General features: G+C 48.1%; 1 protein-coding gene across 2 annotated transcripts in view; it reads right to left on the bottom strand.

Moving 5' to 3' along the window:
* LOC124595580 (protein regulator of cytokinesis 1-like) overlaps nt 1-18,860 on the bottom strand; it is a 239,812-nt gene that overhangs the window by 82,281 nt on the left and 138,671 nt on the right. For both annotated transcript variants that reach the window (XM_047134370.1, XM_047134371.1), the window contains exon 8: nt 5,191-5,414. In XM_047134370.1, coding sequence (XP_046990326.1) covers nt 5,191-5,414 — 224 coding nt within the window. The remainder of the gene's footprint in view (nt 1-5,190; nt 5,415-18,860) is intronic.

Raw genomic sequence — 18,860 nt, 5'->3', positions numbered from 1 at the left:
CCTCCCGACTTAATTCGACTACATTCCATTATCCTCATTTTGCTTTTGTTGATGTTCATCTTATACCCTCATTTCAAGACACTATCCATTCCATTCAACTGCTCTTCCAAGTCCTTTGCTGTCTCTGACAGAATTACAATGTCATTGGCGAACCTCAAAGTTTTTATTTCTTCTCCATGGATTTTAAAACCTACTCCGAATTTTCCTTTTGTTTCCTTCACTGCTTGCTCAATATACAGATTGAATAGCATCGGCGAGAGCCTACAACCCTGTCTCACTCCCTTCCCAACCACTGCTTCCCTTTCATGCCCCTCGACTCTTGTAACTGCCATCTGGTTTCTGTACAAATTGTAAATAGCCTTTCGCTCCCTGTATTTTACACCTGCCACCTTCAGAATTTGAAAGAGCGTATTCCAGTCAACATTGTCAAAAGCTTTCTCTAAGTCTACAAATGCTAGAAACGAAGGTTTGCCTTTCCTTAATCTATTTGCTAAGATAAGTCGTAGGGTTAGTATTGCCTCACATATTCCAACATTTCTACGGAATCCAAACTGATCTTCCCCGAGTTCGGCTTCTACTAGTTTTTCCATTCGTCTGTAAGGAATCCGCGTTAGTATTTTGCAGCCGTGACTTATTAAACTGGTAGTTTGGTAATTTTCACATTTGTCAACACCTGCTTTCTTTGGGTTTGGAATTATTATATACTTCTTGAAGTCTGAGGGTATTTCGCTTGTTTCATACATCTTGATAACCAGATGGTAGAGTTTCGTCAGGACTGGCTCTCCCAAGGCTGTCAGTAGTTCTAATGGAATGTTGTCTACTCCCGGGGCCTTGTTTCGACTCAGGTCTTTCAGTGCTCTGTCAAACTCTTATATTTTGGCTAAAGTTCAGTCTTGATCACGTCATGTATGTTTTAATGATACAGGTGACCGGTTTCGGTTCTTTTTACAAAACCATCATCAGACCCTGGCTCCTTTAGGATGGTAGGCGGAGCTCTCCTCGCTGCTACGCAGACCCTCTGTATACTCCTTCCACCTTTCTGCTTTCCCTTCTTTGCTTAGAACTGGGTTTCCATCTGAGCTTTTGATATTCATACAAGTGGTTGTCTTTTCTCTGAAGGTCTCTTTAATTTTCCTGTAGGCTGTATCTATCTTACCCCTAGTGAGATAAGCCTCTACATCCTTACATTTATCCTCTAGCCATGCCTGCTTAGCCATTTTGCACTTCCTGTCGATCTCATTTTTGAGACGTTTGTATTCCTTTTTGCCTGCTTCATTTACTGCATTTTTATATTTTCTCCTTTCATCAATTAAATTCAGTATCTCTTCTGTCACCCAAGGATTTCTACTAGCCCTCGTCTTTTTAGCTACTTGATCCTCTGCTGCCTTCACTACTTCATCCCTCAAAGCTACCCATTTTTCTTCTATTGTATTTCTTTCCCCCATTCCTGTCAATTGTTCCCTTATGCTCTCCCTGAAACTCTGTACAACCTCTGGTTTAGTCAGTTTATCCAGGTCCCATCTCCTTAAATTCCCACCTTTTTGCAGTTTCTTCAGTTTTAATCTACAGGTCATAACCAATAGATTGTGGTCAGAATCCACATCTGCCCCTGGAAATGTCTTACAATTTAAAACCTGGTTCCTAAATCTCTGTCTTACCATTATATAATCTTTCTGATACCTTTTAGTAACTCCAGGGTTCTTCCATGTATACAACCTTCTTTTATGATTCTTGAACCAAGTGTTAGCTATGATTAGGTTGTGCTCTGTGCAAAATTCTACCAGGCGGTTTCCTCTTTCATTTCTTACCCCCAATCCATATTCACCTACTACGTTTCCTTCTCTCCCTTTTCCTTTTGCCGAATTCCAGTCACCCATGACTACTAAATTTTCGTCTCCCTTCACTATCTGAATAATTTCTTTCATTTCATCGTACATTTCTTCAATTTCTTCGTCATCTGCAGAGCTAGTTGGCATATAAACTTGTACTACTGTAGTAGGCATGGGCCTCGCGTTTATCTTGGCCACAATAATGCGTTCACAATGCTGTTTGTAGTAGGTTACCCGCACTCCTATTTTTTTTATTCATTATTAAACCTACTCCTGCATTACTCAGAATTTTTTATGTACAGATGCTTTTTATCATTCATGTTATCTACCAATCTTCTGGCTAATCTTCTTATTTCAGATCTTAAAAATAAAAATTTTAAATTAGTTTACTAACATCCATATGCGATTCAATTGAAGCTGACATTTTACAAGACCACATTCTTATTTTTTAGTTACTGCCACCTTCTTACTGTTTATTTGCTTTAATTTTAGGTAGGCCATGATAATAAGTCTCATTCCTTCGACAGAAAGATTCTGCAGCTTAGTTTACGAGCAACCTAGGAAAAAGAACAAGCAACAGATTCAACCATAAGTTTCCTGGATGACAAGCAATGGAGTGGACAGCTTTCATCTAGACTGACTCCTGTCAGGCTTTAGTGTCAGCTGATGGGTCATGGAACATGCTAAAGAACTCAATTTTTAAGTGCTTCCTGGAGAGTGTCAGCTGCTGCAGTACACCATATGAATTAACACTGCAGAAAAATAATTTGAAACAGGTGTATGAAAATACTGTTGCGAATATTAGAAGAGACACTGGTGACCACTAATTTGGCTTTCAGTCAAAGAGACTACTGACAGTTGTGGCAGATTTATAGCTAATGCTGTGGCGGGGAAATTACATTCAACAGCACAAGAAAAACTCTACATATTGCTGTGTAAAGAATTGGAAAAGACAAATCACAATACTGCAGCCTGCACGGTTAGATACCTTAAAGATTACATGGTTAACACTTTGAGGACTGAGCGCGAGTGTCGACACTCAACCGGCTGGTACCGAGCGATTTCACAGTTTTTCTGAATTTTCTACAGCAGATTCTATACCACAAAAAATAGATTACTCTTTTGCATTTAAAAATTACATCCATTCCCTTCAGAGTACTGCAAAGAAATAAACATTTACATTAGTCACAAGGGTTGTATATTAATTTGAGAGTATGCTGTTTTCACAGTGAAAAAAAATTCTTTTTTGGTTTTAGGACCTCTAAGGGACATAGGATTGAAGTTGTTAATTTTAAATGAATAACTGTTGAAATATGAACTTTTATTTTATTAATAATCACACAGTTACATTGGCTTTTGTATGAAATATTGCGAAACATTTTGGAAAACAAAGCCCTACGTCACAGGTTTCACAATAATATCGCGTGTCTTTCCTTGGAACTTTACCATATCTGGCCTTGCTTGTTTCTGCGCATACTTTGCACCTTCTCTGAGGCCACTTAGACAATTTTGTGGGTGGAATTAATTTTGGAAAACGTCTTCCGCTTAGTCTGTTGATGGGTGATCTATTCTGAGAAGTGCATGAGTCTAAGAGGCCACCTTTGTGAACCAAGTTCTCTGCTAACTGTAATGTATTCAACCAGATGTTTGCTTGTATTCCGCGACGTTTTGTACAAAATGTATGAATTTACAGTCATGAGCATGAAAATGTGAAAGAAAACTTTTTTCCACCACTTTATTTGTTTTCGTTCAAAAGGATAGTACACCATTAGCTGGTCGCTATGATCCACACCAGCTTTTTTACCATTGTAGTCCAAAACACTGTCTGGCTTCATTTTTTCCGCCATTCCAAATTAGGTTTTACACTGACATTTGTTGCCGTCAAACTGCTGCGTGTCTGTTGTAAGTCCCACCTTCAACATATGCTGCCATCTATAATTTTTTCTTGGTACTAGGATAACCAGAGAGTACTTTTAAACCTACAGAATATGAAAGTCATGCGCTGGGAGTCGTTAACATCACTGACAATCGGCCGATGTAGGAGCTACGTCGATCGTCTTTTTGGGGTACTGTCGGACCGACGTAGGAGCTACGTCGCTCGTCTCGAAAGTGTTAAGAGAGCATTATGCCAAACACTACCAAAAAGTCGAAGCGGTAGCAGACATATTCAATTCTAGTGAATCAACAAAGGTCAAGAGAGCCCTAAGAACAAAAAGAATGTTGTGTCATTGGCATTTTTAAAACTTCACTTTCAAATATCTAACTGCTGCAATTTGAAGCATAGAGTCTGCATCCCTACCACTGAAAGGTGCTGTAGACGCGATTTCTGAGATGCAGGTGTATCTCTGTACAGCATTAAATCAAGTAATAGTCTTCTGACGAATCCCAGATATGAAGGACATTTCTGTCATTATTTATATGGAGAAGTTTGCGGGTGGCTCTTGTTGGGGGCAATGAGTGATTGTGTCGAAATACATATCATTGACCTCTTGTGATACAGAAAAATCTTTCTTAGCCTACTAACATGTGCTAAGAGGTAAAATTTTAGGTATGCATCTTAAGAGTTTTTATGTTAATATTAGTGTTCATTATATTATTCATTAAGACCTAAAAAGGCCAGAATACATTGTTTAAACCAAGAAAATGCTTTCCTGGAGCTACGGGTATGGTACAGAAAGTAAAAAGTAACGTCTAAAGATGTTACCTGTACCAACCCCCCCCCCCCCCAAAAAAAGCTTGTGAGGTGAAATCAAAATTGAAGACGATGCTGAATTTTTCTTTTTATTTCTTTCTTTCATTTGCAATTAAAGGGATCCTCCACTCAGAATATGTTCCTAAAATGCAGACCGGAAACCAACAATTGTATTTGGAGGGCGTGCGAAGCTGGCACAGAAGTCTGACATGAAAATGTCCAGTTTTGTGGAACTTTGGCAAGTGGTTCCTGCATCACAACAATGCTCCCATGCTCAGTGTTCCCTAGTTCTTGTCCTCAATTAAGGCAACTAACTTGACCCATGTGTCCTATTTGCAAGATTTAGCTCCTCTGACTTCTTGTTCCCAGGATGTAAAGGGACTTTAAAGGAAAGTGTGTTGCTGCTACCGATGATACAAAATGCAATGTCATGGCAGTGCTAGTGGGTATCAAAGATGGTGAATTTAAAAGGTGCTTCCAATGCTGGAATGAACATTTGGAGAAGTGTATTATATCTAAGACAGAGCACTCTGAAGGAGATTAAAGTTGTATTGGGAGGCAGTACAAAGCACAGATTCTATTCCTGCCCTGCACAGTCTAAACCTGCCAAGAAGATCAGTATTAACAAACATTACTGAGGAAAGTAAACCTGACTCCACTTTCTGTTACCTGTTCTCATTATAATACTTTCGTAATGTAGAGACTTCCTCTTCCAAACGTTCAAGTAAGGATTCACTACTCCCTTCTGAATAAAATTCCAGGAATGATAAACGCAGACGTCTTCCAAAGCAGCATTTATCCCACAGCTCCTGTATTTCTTCTCTTACAGCTTTTATGTAGTGGGGTATATTTTCTCTCCTCCTGATTTCACATCTTCGTACTTCCTGTTCTAGCTGTAAATAACAATACTTTAAAGAATTTCTGCAGTATATACCCTTTAAAATTTTGCACAGATAAAGAGTGTTATCTATATGTACTACTATATAAAGACATTTACTTAAAATTTTTACGCGACGGTCTAAAAAATATTTGGACAGACACAGACTCAACAAAAGGAAAAAAGAAAGAAAGAGGTCATTAATAAACGTAGTTACCAAAAATCTCGAAAAGTACTTGGATGATGTATTTTAAACTTTTCACTAGAATAAATGTTCAGGTAGACGTAGGTTACATGTTTTTAAATATATATGGTATATCTAAAACATAAGAGGGAAATAATGTTAGCAAAAATCTGATAAAAGTTCTTGACTAATTTACTGCTGATTTTACAGTAACACAAACAAACACATACATACACACAAAATTCCAGCTTTCGCAACCAATGGTTGCTTCGTCAGGAAAGAGGGAAAGACGAAAGGTTGTGGGTTTTAAGGGAGAGGGTAAGGAGTCATTCCAATCCCGGGAGCGGAAAGACTTACCTTAGGGGGAAAAAGGACAGGTATACACTCGCACACACACACATATCCACCCGCACATACACAGACACAAGCAGACATGTCGTGTATGTGCGGATGGATGTGTGTGTGTGTGTGCGCGCGAGTGTATACCTGTCCTTTTTTCCCCGAGGTAAGTCTTTCCGCTCCCGGGATTGGAATGACTCCTTACCCTCTCCCTTAAAACCCACATCCTTTTGTCTTTCCCTCTCCTTCCCTCTTCCCTGACGAAGCAACCATTGGTTGCGAAAGCTAGAATTTTGTGTGTATATATGTGTTTGTTTGTGTTTCTATCGACCTGCCAGCGCTTTCATATGGTAAGTCGCATCATCTTTGTTTTATACACTCCTGGAAATTGAAATAAGAACACCGTGAATTCATTGTCCCAGGAAGGGGAAACTTTACTGACACATTCCTGGGGTCAGATACATCACATGATCACACTGACAGAACCACAGGCACATAGACACAGGCAACAGAGCATGCACAATGTCGGCACTAGTACAGTGTATATCCACCTTTCGCAGCAATGCAGGCTGCTATTCTCCCATGGAGACGATCGTAGAGATGCTGGATGTAGTCCTGTGGAACGGCTTGCCATGCCATTTCCACCTGGCGCCTCAGTTGGACCAGCGTTCGTGCTGAACGTGCAGACCGCGTGAGACGACACTTCTTCCAGTCCCAAACCTGCTCAATGGGGGACAGATCCGAAGATCTTGCTGGCCAGGGTAGTTGACTTACACCTTCTAGAGCACGTTGGATGGCACGGGATACATGCGGACGTGCATTGTCCTGTTGGAACAGCAAGTTCCCTTGCAGGTCTAGGAATGGTAGAACGATGGGTTCGATGACGGTTTGGATGTACCGTGCACTATTCAGTGTCCCCTCGACGATCACCAGTGGTGTACGGCCAGTGTAGGAGATCGCTCCCCACACCACGATGCCAGGTGTTGGCCCTGTGTGCCTCGGTCGTATGCAGTCCTGATTGTGGCACTCACCTGCACGGCGCCAAACACGCATACGACCATCATTGGCACCAAGGCAGAAGCGACTCTCATCGCTGAAGACGACACGTCTCCATTCGTCCCTCCATTCACGCCTGTCGCGACACCACTGGAGGCGGGCTGCACGATGTTGGGGCGTGAGCGGAAGACGGCCTAACGGTGTGCGGGACCGTAGCCCAGCTTCATGGAGACGGTTGCGAATGGTCCTCGCCGATACCCCAGGAGCAACAGTGTCCCTAATTTGCTGGGAAGTGGCGGTGCGGTCCCCTACGGCACTGCGTAGGATCCTACGGTCTTGGCGTGCATCCGTGCGTCGCTGCGGTCCGGTCCCAGGTCGACGGGCATGTGCACCTTCCGCCGACCACTGGCGACAACATCGATGTACTGTGGAGACCTCATGCCCCACGTGTTGAGCAATTCGCTGGTACGTCCACCCGGCCTCCCGCATGCCCACTATACGCCCTCGCTCAAAGTCCGTCAACTGCACATACGGTTCACGTCCACGCTGTCGCGGCATGCTACCAGTGTTAAAGCCTGCGATGGAGCTCCGTATGCCACGGCAAACTGGCTGACACTGACGGCGGCGGTGCACAAATGCTGCGCAGCTAGCGCCATTCAACGGCCAACACCGCGGTTCCTGGTGTGTCCGCTGTGCTGTGCGTGTGATCATTGCTTGTACAGCCCTCTCGCAGTGTCCGGAGCAAGTATGGTGGGTCTGACACATGGGTGTCAATGTGTTCTTTTTTCCATTTCCAGGAGTGTGTGTGTGTGTGTGTATATATATATATATATATATATATATATATATATAAAAACAAAGATGATGTGACTTACCATACGAAAGAGCTGGCAGGTCGATAGAAACACAAACAGACACATACATACACACATAATTCAAGCTTTCGCAACAAACTGTTGCCTCATCAGGAAAGAGGGAAGGAGAGGGAAAGACGAAAGGAAGTGGGTTTTAAGGGTGAGGGTAAGGAGTCATTCCAATCCCGGGAGCGGAAAGACTTACCTTAGGGGGAAAAAAGGACAGGTATACACTCGCACACACACACACACACACACACACACACACACACACACACACATATCCATCCACACATATACAGACACAAGCAGACATATTTAAAGACCAATAAATATGTCTGCTTGTGTCTGTATATGTGTGGATGGATATGTGTGTGTGTGCGCGCGCGCGAGTGTATACCCGTCCTTTTTTCCCCCTAAGGTAAGTCTTTCCGCTCCCGGGATTGGAATGACTCCTTACCCTCACCCTTAAAACCCACTTCCTTTCGTCTTTCCCTCTCCTTCCCTCTTTCCTGATGAGGCAACAGTTTGTTGCGAAAGCTTGAATTATGTGAGTATGTATGTGTCTGTTTGTGTTTTTATCGACCTGCCAGCGCTTTCGTATGGTAAGTCACATCATCTTTGTTTTTAAATATATTTTTCCCGCATGGAATGTTTCCCTCTATTATGTATATATATATATATCACACACACACACACACACACACACACACACACACACACACACACACACTTGGCCTTGTGGTAGCGTTCTCATTTCCCGCGCACGGAGTCCTGGGTTCGATTCCCGGCGGGGTAAGGGATTTTTCCTGCCTCGATATGACTGGGTGTTGTTGTGTCATCATCATCATCATTCATCCCCATTACAGTCGGAGGAAGGCAATGGCAAACCACCTCCGCTAGGACCTTGCCTAGTACAGCGGTGCTGGGCTCCCGCATCATCCCCTATGCTACTCGGAATATTTCCCGCATCATCCCTTATGCTCCTTGGAGTATGGGACCATCATCATCATCATCATCATCATCATCATCATCATACAGTACATATTTTTCAGCATATAAGGAGGAATTGTTGCTAGCAAACTCTTGAAAATTTCTCTATCAATTTAATTCATACTTTTACATGATAGTCTAATAATACTTGGATGGATGTAGGCTACATATTACGAGGGCAGTTCAATAAGTAATGCAACACATTTTTTTCTCTCGGCCAATTTTGGTTGAAAAAACCGGAAATTTCTTGTGGAATATTTTCAAACATTCCCGCTTCGTCTCGTATAGTTTCATTGACTTCCAACAGGTGGCAGCGCTGTACGGAGCTGTTAAAATGGCGTCTGTAACGGATGTGCGTTGCAAACAACGGGCAGTGATCGAGTTTCTTTTGGCGGAAAACCAGGGCATCTCAGATATTCATAGGCGCTTGCAGAATGTCTACGGCGATCTGGCAGTGGACAAAAGCACGGTGAGTCGTTGGGCAAAGCGTGTGTCATCATTGCCGCAAGGTCAAGCAAGACTGTCTGATCTCCCGCGTGCAGGCCGGCCGTGCACAGCTGTGACTCCTGCAATGGCGGAGCGTGCGAACACACTCGTTCGAGATGATCGACGGATCACCATCAAACAACTCAGTGCTCAACTTGACATCTCTGTTGGTAGTGCTGTCACAATTGTTCACCAGTTGGGATATTCAAAGGCTTGTTCCCGCTGGGTCCCTCGTTGTCTAACCGAACACCATAAAGAGCAAAGGAGAACCATCTGTGCGGAATTGCTTGCTCGTCATGTGGCTGAGGGTGACAATTTCTTGTCAAAGATTGTTACAGGCGATGAAACATGGGTTCATCACTTCGAACCTGAAACAAAACGGCAATCAATGGAGTGGCGCCACACCCACTCCCCTACCAAGAAAAAGTTTAAAGCCATACCCTCAGCCGGTTAAGTCATGGTTACAGTCTTCTGGGGACGCTGAAGGGGTTATTCTGTTCGATGCCCTTCCCCATGGTCAAACGATCAACTCTGAAGTGTATTGTGCTACTCTTCAGAAATTGAAGAAACGACTTCAGCGTGTTCATAGGCACAAAAATCTGAACGAACTTCTCCTTCTTCACGACAACGCAAGACCTCGCACCCGAGAGGAGCTCACAAAACTTCAGTGGATTGTTCTTCCTCATGCACCCTACAGCCCCGATCTCGCACCGTCGGATTTCCGTATGTTTGGCCCAATGAAGGACGCAATCCGTGGGAGGCACTACGCGGATGATGAAGAAGTTATTGATGCAGTACGACGTTGGCTCCGACATCGACCAGTGGAATGGTACCGGGCAGGCATACAGGCCCTCATTTCAAGGTGGCGTAAGGCCGTAGCATTGAATGGAGATTACGTTGAAAAATAGTGTTGTGTAGCTAAAAGATTGGGGAATAACCTGGTGTATTTCAATGCTGAATAAAACAACCCGATTCAGAAAAAAAATGTGTTGCATTACTTATTGAACTGCCCTCGTACTTTCAAAGAGATAGAGGGGCTGGCCAGTACTTACCTCAGCTCAGTACAGCCGATAGATACACAAAAAACAGAACAAAAAATTTACGTTCCTAGCTTTTGGAACAAATGTTCCTTCATCAGGAAGGAGAGAGGGGAAAGAAAGGGAAGAAGGGAAAGTGGATTCAGTTACTCACAACCCAGGTTATGAAGCAACAGGGAAAGGAAAACAGGGAGGGTAGCAAGGATGGAGGCACCCCCTGACAACCATGTCTCCATCCTTGCTACCCTCCCTGTTTTCCTTTCCCTGTTGCTTCATAACCTGGGTTGTGAGTAACTGAATCCACTTTCCCTTCTTCCCTTTCTTTCCCCTCTCTCCTTCCTGATGAAGGAACATTTGTTCCAAAAGCTAGGAACGTAAATTTTCGGTTCTGTTTTTTGTGTATCTATCGGCTGTACTGAGCAGAGGTAAGTACTGGCCAGCCTCTCTATCTCTTTGTTAGTATTTGTTTCACATCTTTATATGAGATTTTCCATTAATTATTTAGATCACCTACATATTACTTTAGTAGATGTGGTAGATAAATGTATATATAATACATAAAGAGGAAATGTTAGCAAAAAGTTCAAAATGTTCTTGATTGAAATTTTTCTATTTTTGCACCACACTCCAATAAACATTTGGACGGACATATGGCAGCAAGAGAGGGGGAGAAAACCAATGTGCATTCGGTGTGCATACCGGCGGGAGTCATTCCAGATGTGGAAAGGGTCCTTCTGGATGCCATGAAGGGTACAAGGTGCACCCATCTGCAGGTGGTTGCTCATGTCGGCACCAATGATGTGTGTCGCTATGGATCGGAGGAAATCCTCTCTGGCTTCCGGTGGCTATCTGATTTGATGAAGACTGCCAGTCTCGCTAGCGGGATGAAAGTAGAGCTCACCATCTGCAGCATCGTCGACAGGACTGACTGCGGACCTTTGGTACAGAGCCGAGTGGAGGGTCTGAATCAGAGGCTGAGACGGTTCTGCGACCGTGTGGGCTGCAGATGCCTCGACTTGCGCCATAGGGTGGTGGGGTTTCGGGTTCCGCTGGATAGGTCAGGTGGTGGTTGTTGGATGTTTAAGGGGGACTAAACAGCGAAGGTCATCAGTCCCCCATTCCAAAATCAGGCGAGCCGAAAATCTACGAAGCAGATAAAAACCAAAGGGGGAGGAGACGTCCCCCCAGGCGCTAAAAGCACACAAATGCAGCAACAAACACTACAGACAAGAACAGGACAGAGGAACACCAGACAGAAAGAAATAGAAGAAAGGAAGATGGCCGGAGACTGGTTGACTGACCACGAGATCAAAAATGGGAAAGAGTCAACCAGCTCACGGCACACCAGAACAGCATCAGACACAAGGACAATAGACACAGAAAGGGAAAGGCGCAGGACCTCCCTAAATCGAACCATAAAACGGACTACCACGGATAAAATTTAAAACGGTATCAGCCATGGAGGCATCGTCGGATAAAACCAAAGCCAAAGTGCCCGGGAGATTAAAAGATTGCCGGAGTGTGCGCAGTCGAGGACACTCCAGCAAAATGTGGCCGACCGTCAGCCGGGACCCACACTGACACAAGGGGGGATCCTCCTGAAGTAACAGATGGCCGTGCGTCAGGTAGGTATGGCCGATGCGCAACCGACACAGGACTACCGAGTCCCTGCGAGAAGCTCGCAGGGAGGAACGCCACACATCGGTCGTTCCCTTGACAGCCCGTAGTTTATTCGGGGCTGTCACGCCACGCCACTCAGCAGCCCACATCCCAAGTACCTTACGGCGCAACACCAGCTGCTGGTCGCGAGCCGTAAGGCCGATCGCCAAAGCTGGGGCGTCTATCGCCCCTTTGGCCAGCCTGTCAACACGTTCGTTCCCTGGGATGCCAACGTGACCTGGCGTCCAAACAAAAACCACCGAACGACCAGAGTGGGTAATGGTGGAAACAGACTCCCGAATAGAGGACACCAGAGGAGAAGAGGGATAGCAGCGGTCGATGGCCTGGAGGCTGCTCAGGGAGTCACTGCAGATGACGACGGACGCATCTGAGCAGGAACACATATGCTCAAGAGCTCGCAAGATGGCGACCAGCTCTGCAGTAAACATACTGCAGCCAGCCGGCAAGGAGCGTTGCTCAACATGGGCAGCGTGAGCAAAAGCGTAGGCAGTGCGACCATCAACCAGGGAACCATCAGTGTAGACAGGCTCACAGCCCGGAAATGAGTCGAGGAGCGCAAGAAAACGGCGACGGAGGGCCACAGGCGGAACCGAGTCCTTAGGTCCCTGTGCCAAATCCAGATGGACGGACGGCCGGGACAAACACCAGGGAGGCGTAGGTGTACGGACCCGGAAGGGAGGCAGAAGAGGGAAGGACCCCAGTTCTGACAGCAGGGACTGGACACGGACAGCTACGGAAAGCCCAGACCGAGGTCGCCGTTCGGGCAGGTGGTGGACCAAGGCAGGGAAAAAGCAGGCGACGATTGGGATGGCCTGGCGAGCAATGTACGTGGACAGCATAGTCGGCGAGCAGACGATGGCGGCGAATCCGCAGCGGGGGAACCCCGGCCTCCACCAGTAGACTATCCACGGGGCTGGTGCGAAAAGCGCCAGTTGCAAGCCGAACCCCACAGTGATGTATGGGGTCTAACAACTTCAACACTGAGGGTGACGCAGACCCATAGGCCAGGCTCCCATAATCAAGCCGGGACTGCACAAGGGCTCTGTACAATTGCAGTAGCGTGCAGCGATCTGCACCCCAAGACGTGTGGCTAAGGCAGCGGAGGGCGTTGAGGTGCCGCCAGCATTTTTGCTTCAACTGAGTAACATGAGGAACCCATGTGAGCCGGGCATCAAACACGAGTCCCAAGAAGCGGCAAGTGTCCACCACTTCAAGCAGGTGGCCGTCGAGGTAAAGTGCAGGATGAGGGTGGACCGTCCGACGCCTGCAGAAGTGCATTACTCGAGTCTTGGCAGCAGAGAACTGAAAGCCATGAGTCAGTGCCCATGATGCTGCCTTGCGAACGGCGACTTGCAGCCTGCGTTCGGCGACTCCCGTAGTCGTGGAGCTAAATGAGATGCAGAAGTCGTCGGCATACAAAGAAGGAGACACCGACGACCCCACTGCTGCTGCCAGACCATTAATGGCCACTAAAAATAAGGAGACGCTCAACACCGAGCCCTGCGGGACCCCATTTTCCTGTATATAAGAGGAACTAGAGGTGGCACCGACTTGCACCCGGAAAGAGCGGCGCAATAAAAAGTTTTGAAGAAAAGCCGGGAGCCGACCACGAAGACCCCACCCATGCAACGTGGCAAGGATGTGATGCCTCCATGTGGTGTCATACGCCTTCCGCAGATCGAAAAATACAGCAACAAGATGCTGACGTCGGGCAAAAGCCGTACGGACAGCAGATTCCAGCCGCACCAAATTGTCCACTGCAGACCGGCCCCGACGGAAGCCACCCTGGGATGGAGCGAGGAGACCGCGCGACTCAAGGACCCAACACAAACGCCGCCCCACCATACGTTCGAGCAATTTGCACAAAACGTTGGTGAGGGTAATGGGACGATAGCTGTCCACCGCCAGTGGGTCCGCACCGGGTTTCAAGATGGGGACAATAACGCCCTCCCGCCATTGCGACGGGAACACGCCTTCGCTCCAAATGCGATTAAATATCGCGAGAATGTGTCTCTGGCAGTCCCTGGAGAGATGTTTCAGCATCTGCGTGTGGATGCAGTCTGGGCCTGGTGCTGTATCAAGGCAATCGGCGAAGGCGGCGAGGAATTCCCTCTCGCTGAAAGGAGCATTGTATGTTTCAGAACGACGCGTGTGGAATGAGAACGGCGTCCGCGCGGCTCGCTCCTTTAGAGAGCGAAAGGCGGGGGGATAGGATGCAGTCGCAGAGCTCTGAGCAAAGTGCGCGGCTAGCCGTTCAGCAATGGCGGCAGCGTCCGTGCAGACAGCGCCGTCCAAGGAGAGCCCAGGGACACCCACAGGGGTCTGGGAGCCATAAATCCGCCGGATCCGGGACCACACGTGCGAGGACGAGACACGGGAGCCCAGGGAGGAGACATACCTCTCCCAGCACTCCTGCTTACGCCGTGCAATAAGACGACGGGCGAAGGCACGGAGCCTCTTAAAGGCGATGAGGGTCTCCAGAGACGGGTGCCGCCTATGACGCTGGAGAGCCCGCCTACGGTCGCGAATAGCCTCAGCAATCTCCGGCGACCACCAGGGGACAGCCTTCCGCCGAGGGAGGCCAGAGGAACGGGGGATGGCAGCCTCGGCCGCCGAAATGATGGACGTGGTGAAAACACGGACGACCTCGTCAATGTCACCCTGTGGGGGAGACGCAATGGTTACAGCGGAAGTAAAAGCTGGCCAGTCAGCCCTGTGGAGAGCCCAGCGGGGCAAGCGCCCAGAAGAATGACACTGTGGCAGTGACAAATAGATGGGAAAATGGTCACTGCCACACAAGTCAGGATGCACCCTCCAGTGGAGGGATGGGACAAGTCCAGGGCTGCAAATAGAGAGATCGATGGCCGAGAACGAGCCATGGGCCACACTGAAATGCGTGGGAGCACTGGTGTTCAAGAGGCTAAGGTCGAGCTGAGCCAACACATGCTCCACGGCCCGACCGCGATCATCGGAGACAGTCCCACCCCATAGAGGATTGTGGGCATTGAAATCGCCCAGAAGCAGCAATGGTGGCGGGAGTTGAGCCAGCAGCGCAGCCAAGACATGGCGGGGGAGCTCCCCATCCGGAGGAATGTAAACAGAGCAAACAGTAATAGCCGGCGAGAGCTCAACCCTGGCAGCAACTGCCTCTAAAGGCGTCTGAAGGGGTACTGGCGAGCTACAGACGGAGTGGTGAACAAAGAGGCAAACTCCACCTGACGCTCGTTGACAGGCAGCACGGTTCTTATAGTATCCCCGATAACCGCGAAGGGCGGGGGTCCGCAGTGCAGGAAACCAAGTTTCCTGCAGAGCAATGCAGAGAACAGGGGAATCACTCAGAAGCATCCGGAGCTCTGGCAGGTGGCGGAAATAACCGCCGCAGTTCCATTGGAGAATGGAAGCAGGAAGGGACTGGGAGGGCGTGAATGCGACTAAGAGGCAGACAGCGCTTCAGAGCCAACCGCCGCCACTGGGGGAGAGTCAGCTGAGTCCATAGGAGAGGCCCCCAAGGGTTCCGTGAGGGCGAGATCCGCGGCAGAGGCGAGGATCTCCACCTCATCCCCGGAGCCAGGACGATGTACAGCAGGCGGTGCTGAAACCGCCGGAACGTCCTTCTTCTTGGACACATTCCGTTCCTTCTTCTCGCGTCTGCCCTTAGGGTGAGAGGGCTGGGAGAGCTTCTCTGAAGGAGCGTCGGAGGCTGACGACGACGCAGAAGCCCTACGACCAGCAGGTGGCGGAACCTTCAGCCACTGGCTGACATCTGGCTGGGAAGGAGAAGAAACGGAGGAAGGGAGAGCCCCGAGGGACCCCTTCCGCGAGAGAGGAACCGGCGGAGGCAACGCCGCCGGAGAAGGAGGGGGAGGAATCGAGCCTCCCGGTTGTGGAGCAGATGTCACTCCCGAAGTAAGCTTGGGGGGAGCGACAGAAGAGGGTTTGCCCCCAACTGCTAAGGGGGCAAGAGAGGAAGGCTTGCCCCCAGGCACGAGGGGGGCAGACAGAGATTCATGGCCCCGAGGGCCCACTGAAGGCGGCACAGATGAAGCGACAACCGTCGCTCGTGCGGGCGACGATAACGTGGCTGCAGCATAAGATGTTCGAAGGGAAGCAGGATACACCCTTTCATATTTCTGTTTAGCCTCTCGATAAGTAAGCCGGTCCAGGGTCTTAAATTCCATGATCTTCCGCTCCTTATGAAGAACGGGGCAATCCGGCGAGCATGGAGAGTGGTGCTCCCCACAGTTGACACATACAGGCGGAGGCGCACATGGAGAATCGGGATGAGAGGGGCGTCCGCAATCTCGACATGTAGCGCTGGATGGACAACGGGAGGACATATGCCCAAACTTCCAGCACTGGAAGCACCGCATCGGGGGAGGGACGTATGGCTTCACGTCGCAACGGTAAACCATTACCTTGACCTTCTCGGGCAAGACATCACCCTCAAAAGCCAAGATAAAGGCACCGGTGGCCACCCTGTTTGTCTTGGGTCCTCGATGGACACGACGGACAAAATGCACACCGCGTCGTTCCAAGTCGGCTCTCAGCTCGTCATCGGACAGCAACAAGAGGTCACGATGGTAAATAATCCCCTGGACCATATTTAAGCTACTGTGGGGAGTGACGGTAACAGGGACGTCACCCAGCTTATCACACGAGAGCAACGCTCGTGGCTGGGCTGGGGAGGACGTCTTGAGGAGGATGGACCCATTCCTCATTTTTGACAACCCCGCCACTTCCCCAAACTTATCCTCCAGGTGTTCCACAAAAAACATAGGCTTCGTCGGAAGAAAGGAGTCACCATCAGTCCTGCTGCAGACAAGGTATTGCGGTACGTAAGGCTCCCGCTTCGCACTAGATCGGCGTCCCTCCCATGGCGCAGCCAACGAGGGGAACGTCTGAGGGTCATACTGCGCAGCATCGAAGTCGACTCTACCTCGCTTAGAGACGCTGGTGGCCGTGCGACCACCAGCTTGATGTGATTTATTGCGCTTCATTGCGCCACATCCGCCCAGATGCCACCTACTCCGAACAAGGGCTCTCCCCAAGGGCGCCACCCAGCCAAAGCAACGGGTACCTGGCCGATATCCCGTTGCCCGGAGTCCCCGTGCCCCAGACAAGATGGGCACATACTCCTTGGCATGCATGGGGAGGAAACAGCTCAGGCATCTGTAGTGCGATCCCTGCGAGGTCAGGGGGCTACCACCAAGAGGGTACATGACGACCCCACCACAACGGACTGGCTACCGTGCTGGATTTTAGGTGTTTAAAGGGTCCACAGTTGTCGTAGGCGCTAAGAAGAAGAGTGCGCACAAGGCGAGAAGGAGACCACCCAGAAGATGTTGGGCGTAGTCCCCCCCACACGACAATAGGTAACATGCAAGATGGTGGAGCATGATGGACCAATACAAAAACACCACGTAAGGTGTCCTTCCCCAAATGGCACGCACTGACGACGGAAATTTGGAAGAAAAAAGGAGGTCAAACCCAAGAGGGGACCATCACAGAAGGCCGAAACGTTTGAGACTCCTTTTAGTCGCCTCTTACGACAGGCAGGAATACCGCGGGCCTATTCTAATCCCCGGACCCGCAGGGGGCGATAGGTCAGGAGTCCACTACATGCAGCAAGCGGCTACACGGGTACCAGGGGTTGTGTGGCGTGGACTGGGCCGATTTTTAGGTTAGATGGCCTCGGGCGAGTACAGAAAGGGCAACAGCCTCAAAGCGTGCAGGGCAAAGTCAGGACATGCAGGGACCAAGCAGCAGCCGATATTGTAATTGTTAACTGTTGAAGCTGCATTGGTAAAGTACCGGAACTTCAAGCGCTGATAGAAAGCACCGAAGCTGAAATCGTTATATGTACAGAGAGCTGGCTGAAGCCAGAGATTAATTCTGCCGAAATTTTTACAAAGGCACAGACGGTATTTAGAAAGGGTAGATTGCATGCAACTGGTGGTGGCGTGTTTGTCGCTGTTAGTAATAGTTTATCCTGTAGTGAAGTAGAAGTGGATGGTTCCTGTGAATTATTATTGGTGGAGGTTACACTCAACAACTGAGCTAGGTTAATAATTGGCTCCTTTTACTGACCTCCCGACTCAGCAGCATTAGTGGCAGAACAACTGAGAGAAAATTTGGAATACATTTCACATAAATTTTCTCAGCATGTTATAGTCTTAGGTGGAGATTTCAATTTACCAGATATAGACTGGGACACTCAGATGTTTAGGACGGGTGGTAAGGACAGAGCATCGAGTGACATTATACTGAGTGCACTATCCGAAAATTACCTCGAGCAATTAAACAGAGAACCGACTCGTGGAGATAACATCTTGGACCTACTGATAACAAACAGATCCGAACTTTTCGACTCTGTAAGTGCAGAACAGGGAATCAGCATCCCTGAATATGGAAGTTAATCGGAATATAAAAAAAGGGAGGAAGGTGTATCTCTGTTTAGCAAGAGCAACAGAAGGCAGATTTCAGACTACCTAACAGATCAAAACGAAAATTTCTGTTCCGACACTGACAATGTTGAGTGTTTATGGAAAAAGTTCAAGGCAATCGTAAAATGCATTTTAGACAGGTACGTGCCGAGTAAAACTGTGAGGGATGGGAAAAACACACCGTGGTTCAACAACAAAGTTAGGAAACTACTGCGAAAGCAAAGAGAGCTTCACTGCAAGTTTAAACGCAGCCAAAACCTCTCAGACAAACAGAAGCTAAACGATGTCAAAGTTAGCGTAAGGAGGGCTATGCGTGAAGCGTTCAGTGAATTCGAAAGTAAAATTCTACGTACCGACTTGACAGAAAATCCTAGGAAGTTCTGGTCTTACGTTAAATCAGTAAATGGATCGAAACAGCATATCCAGACACTCCGGGATGATGATGGCATT

Source organism: Schistocerca americana, chromosome 2 (genome assembly GCF_021461395.2).
Source record: "Schistocerca americana isolate TAMUIC-IGC-003095 chromosome 2, iqSchAmer2.1, whole genome shotgun sequence".
In the NCBI taxonomy this organism is placed as follows: domain Eukaryota; kingdom Metazoa; phylum Arthropoda; class Insecta; order Orthoptera; family Acrididae; genus Schistocerca; species Schistocerca americana.
Note: the sequence above shows the minus strand (reverse complement) of the source record. Positions and strands in the feature narration are given on the sequence as shown.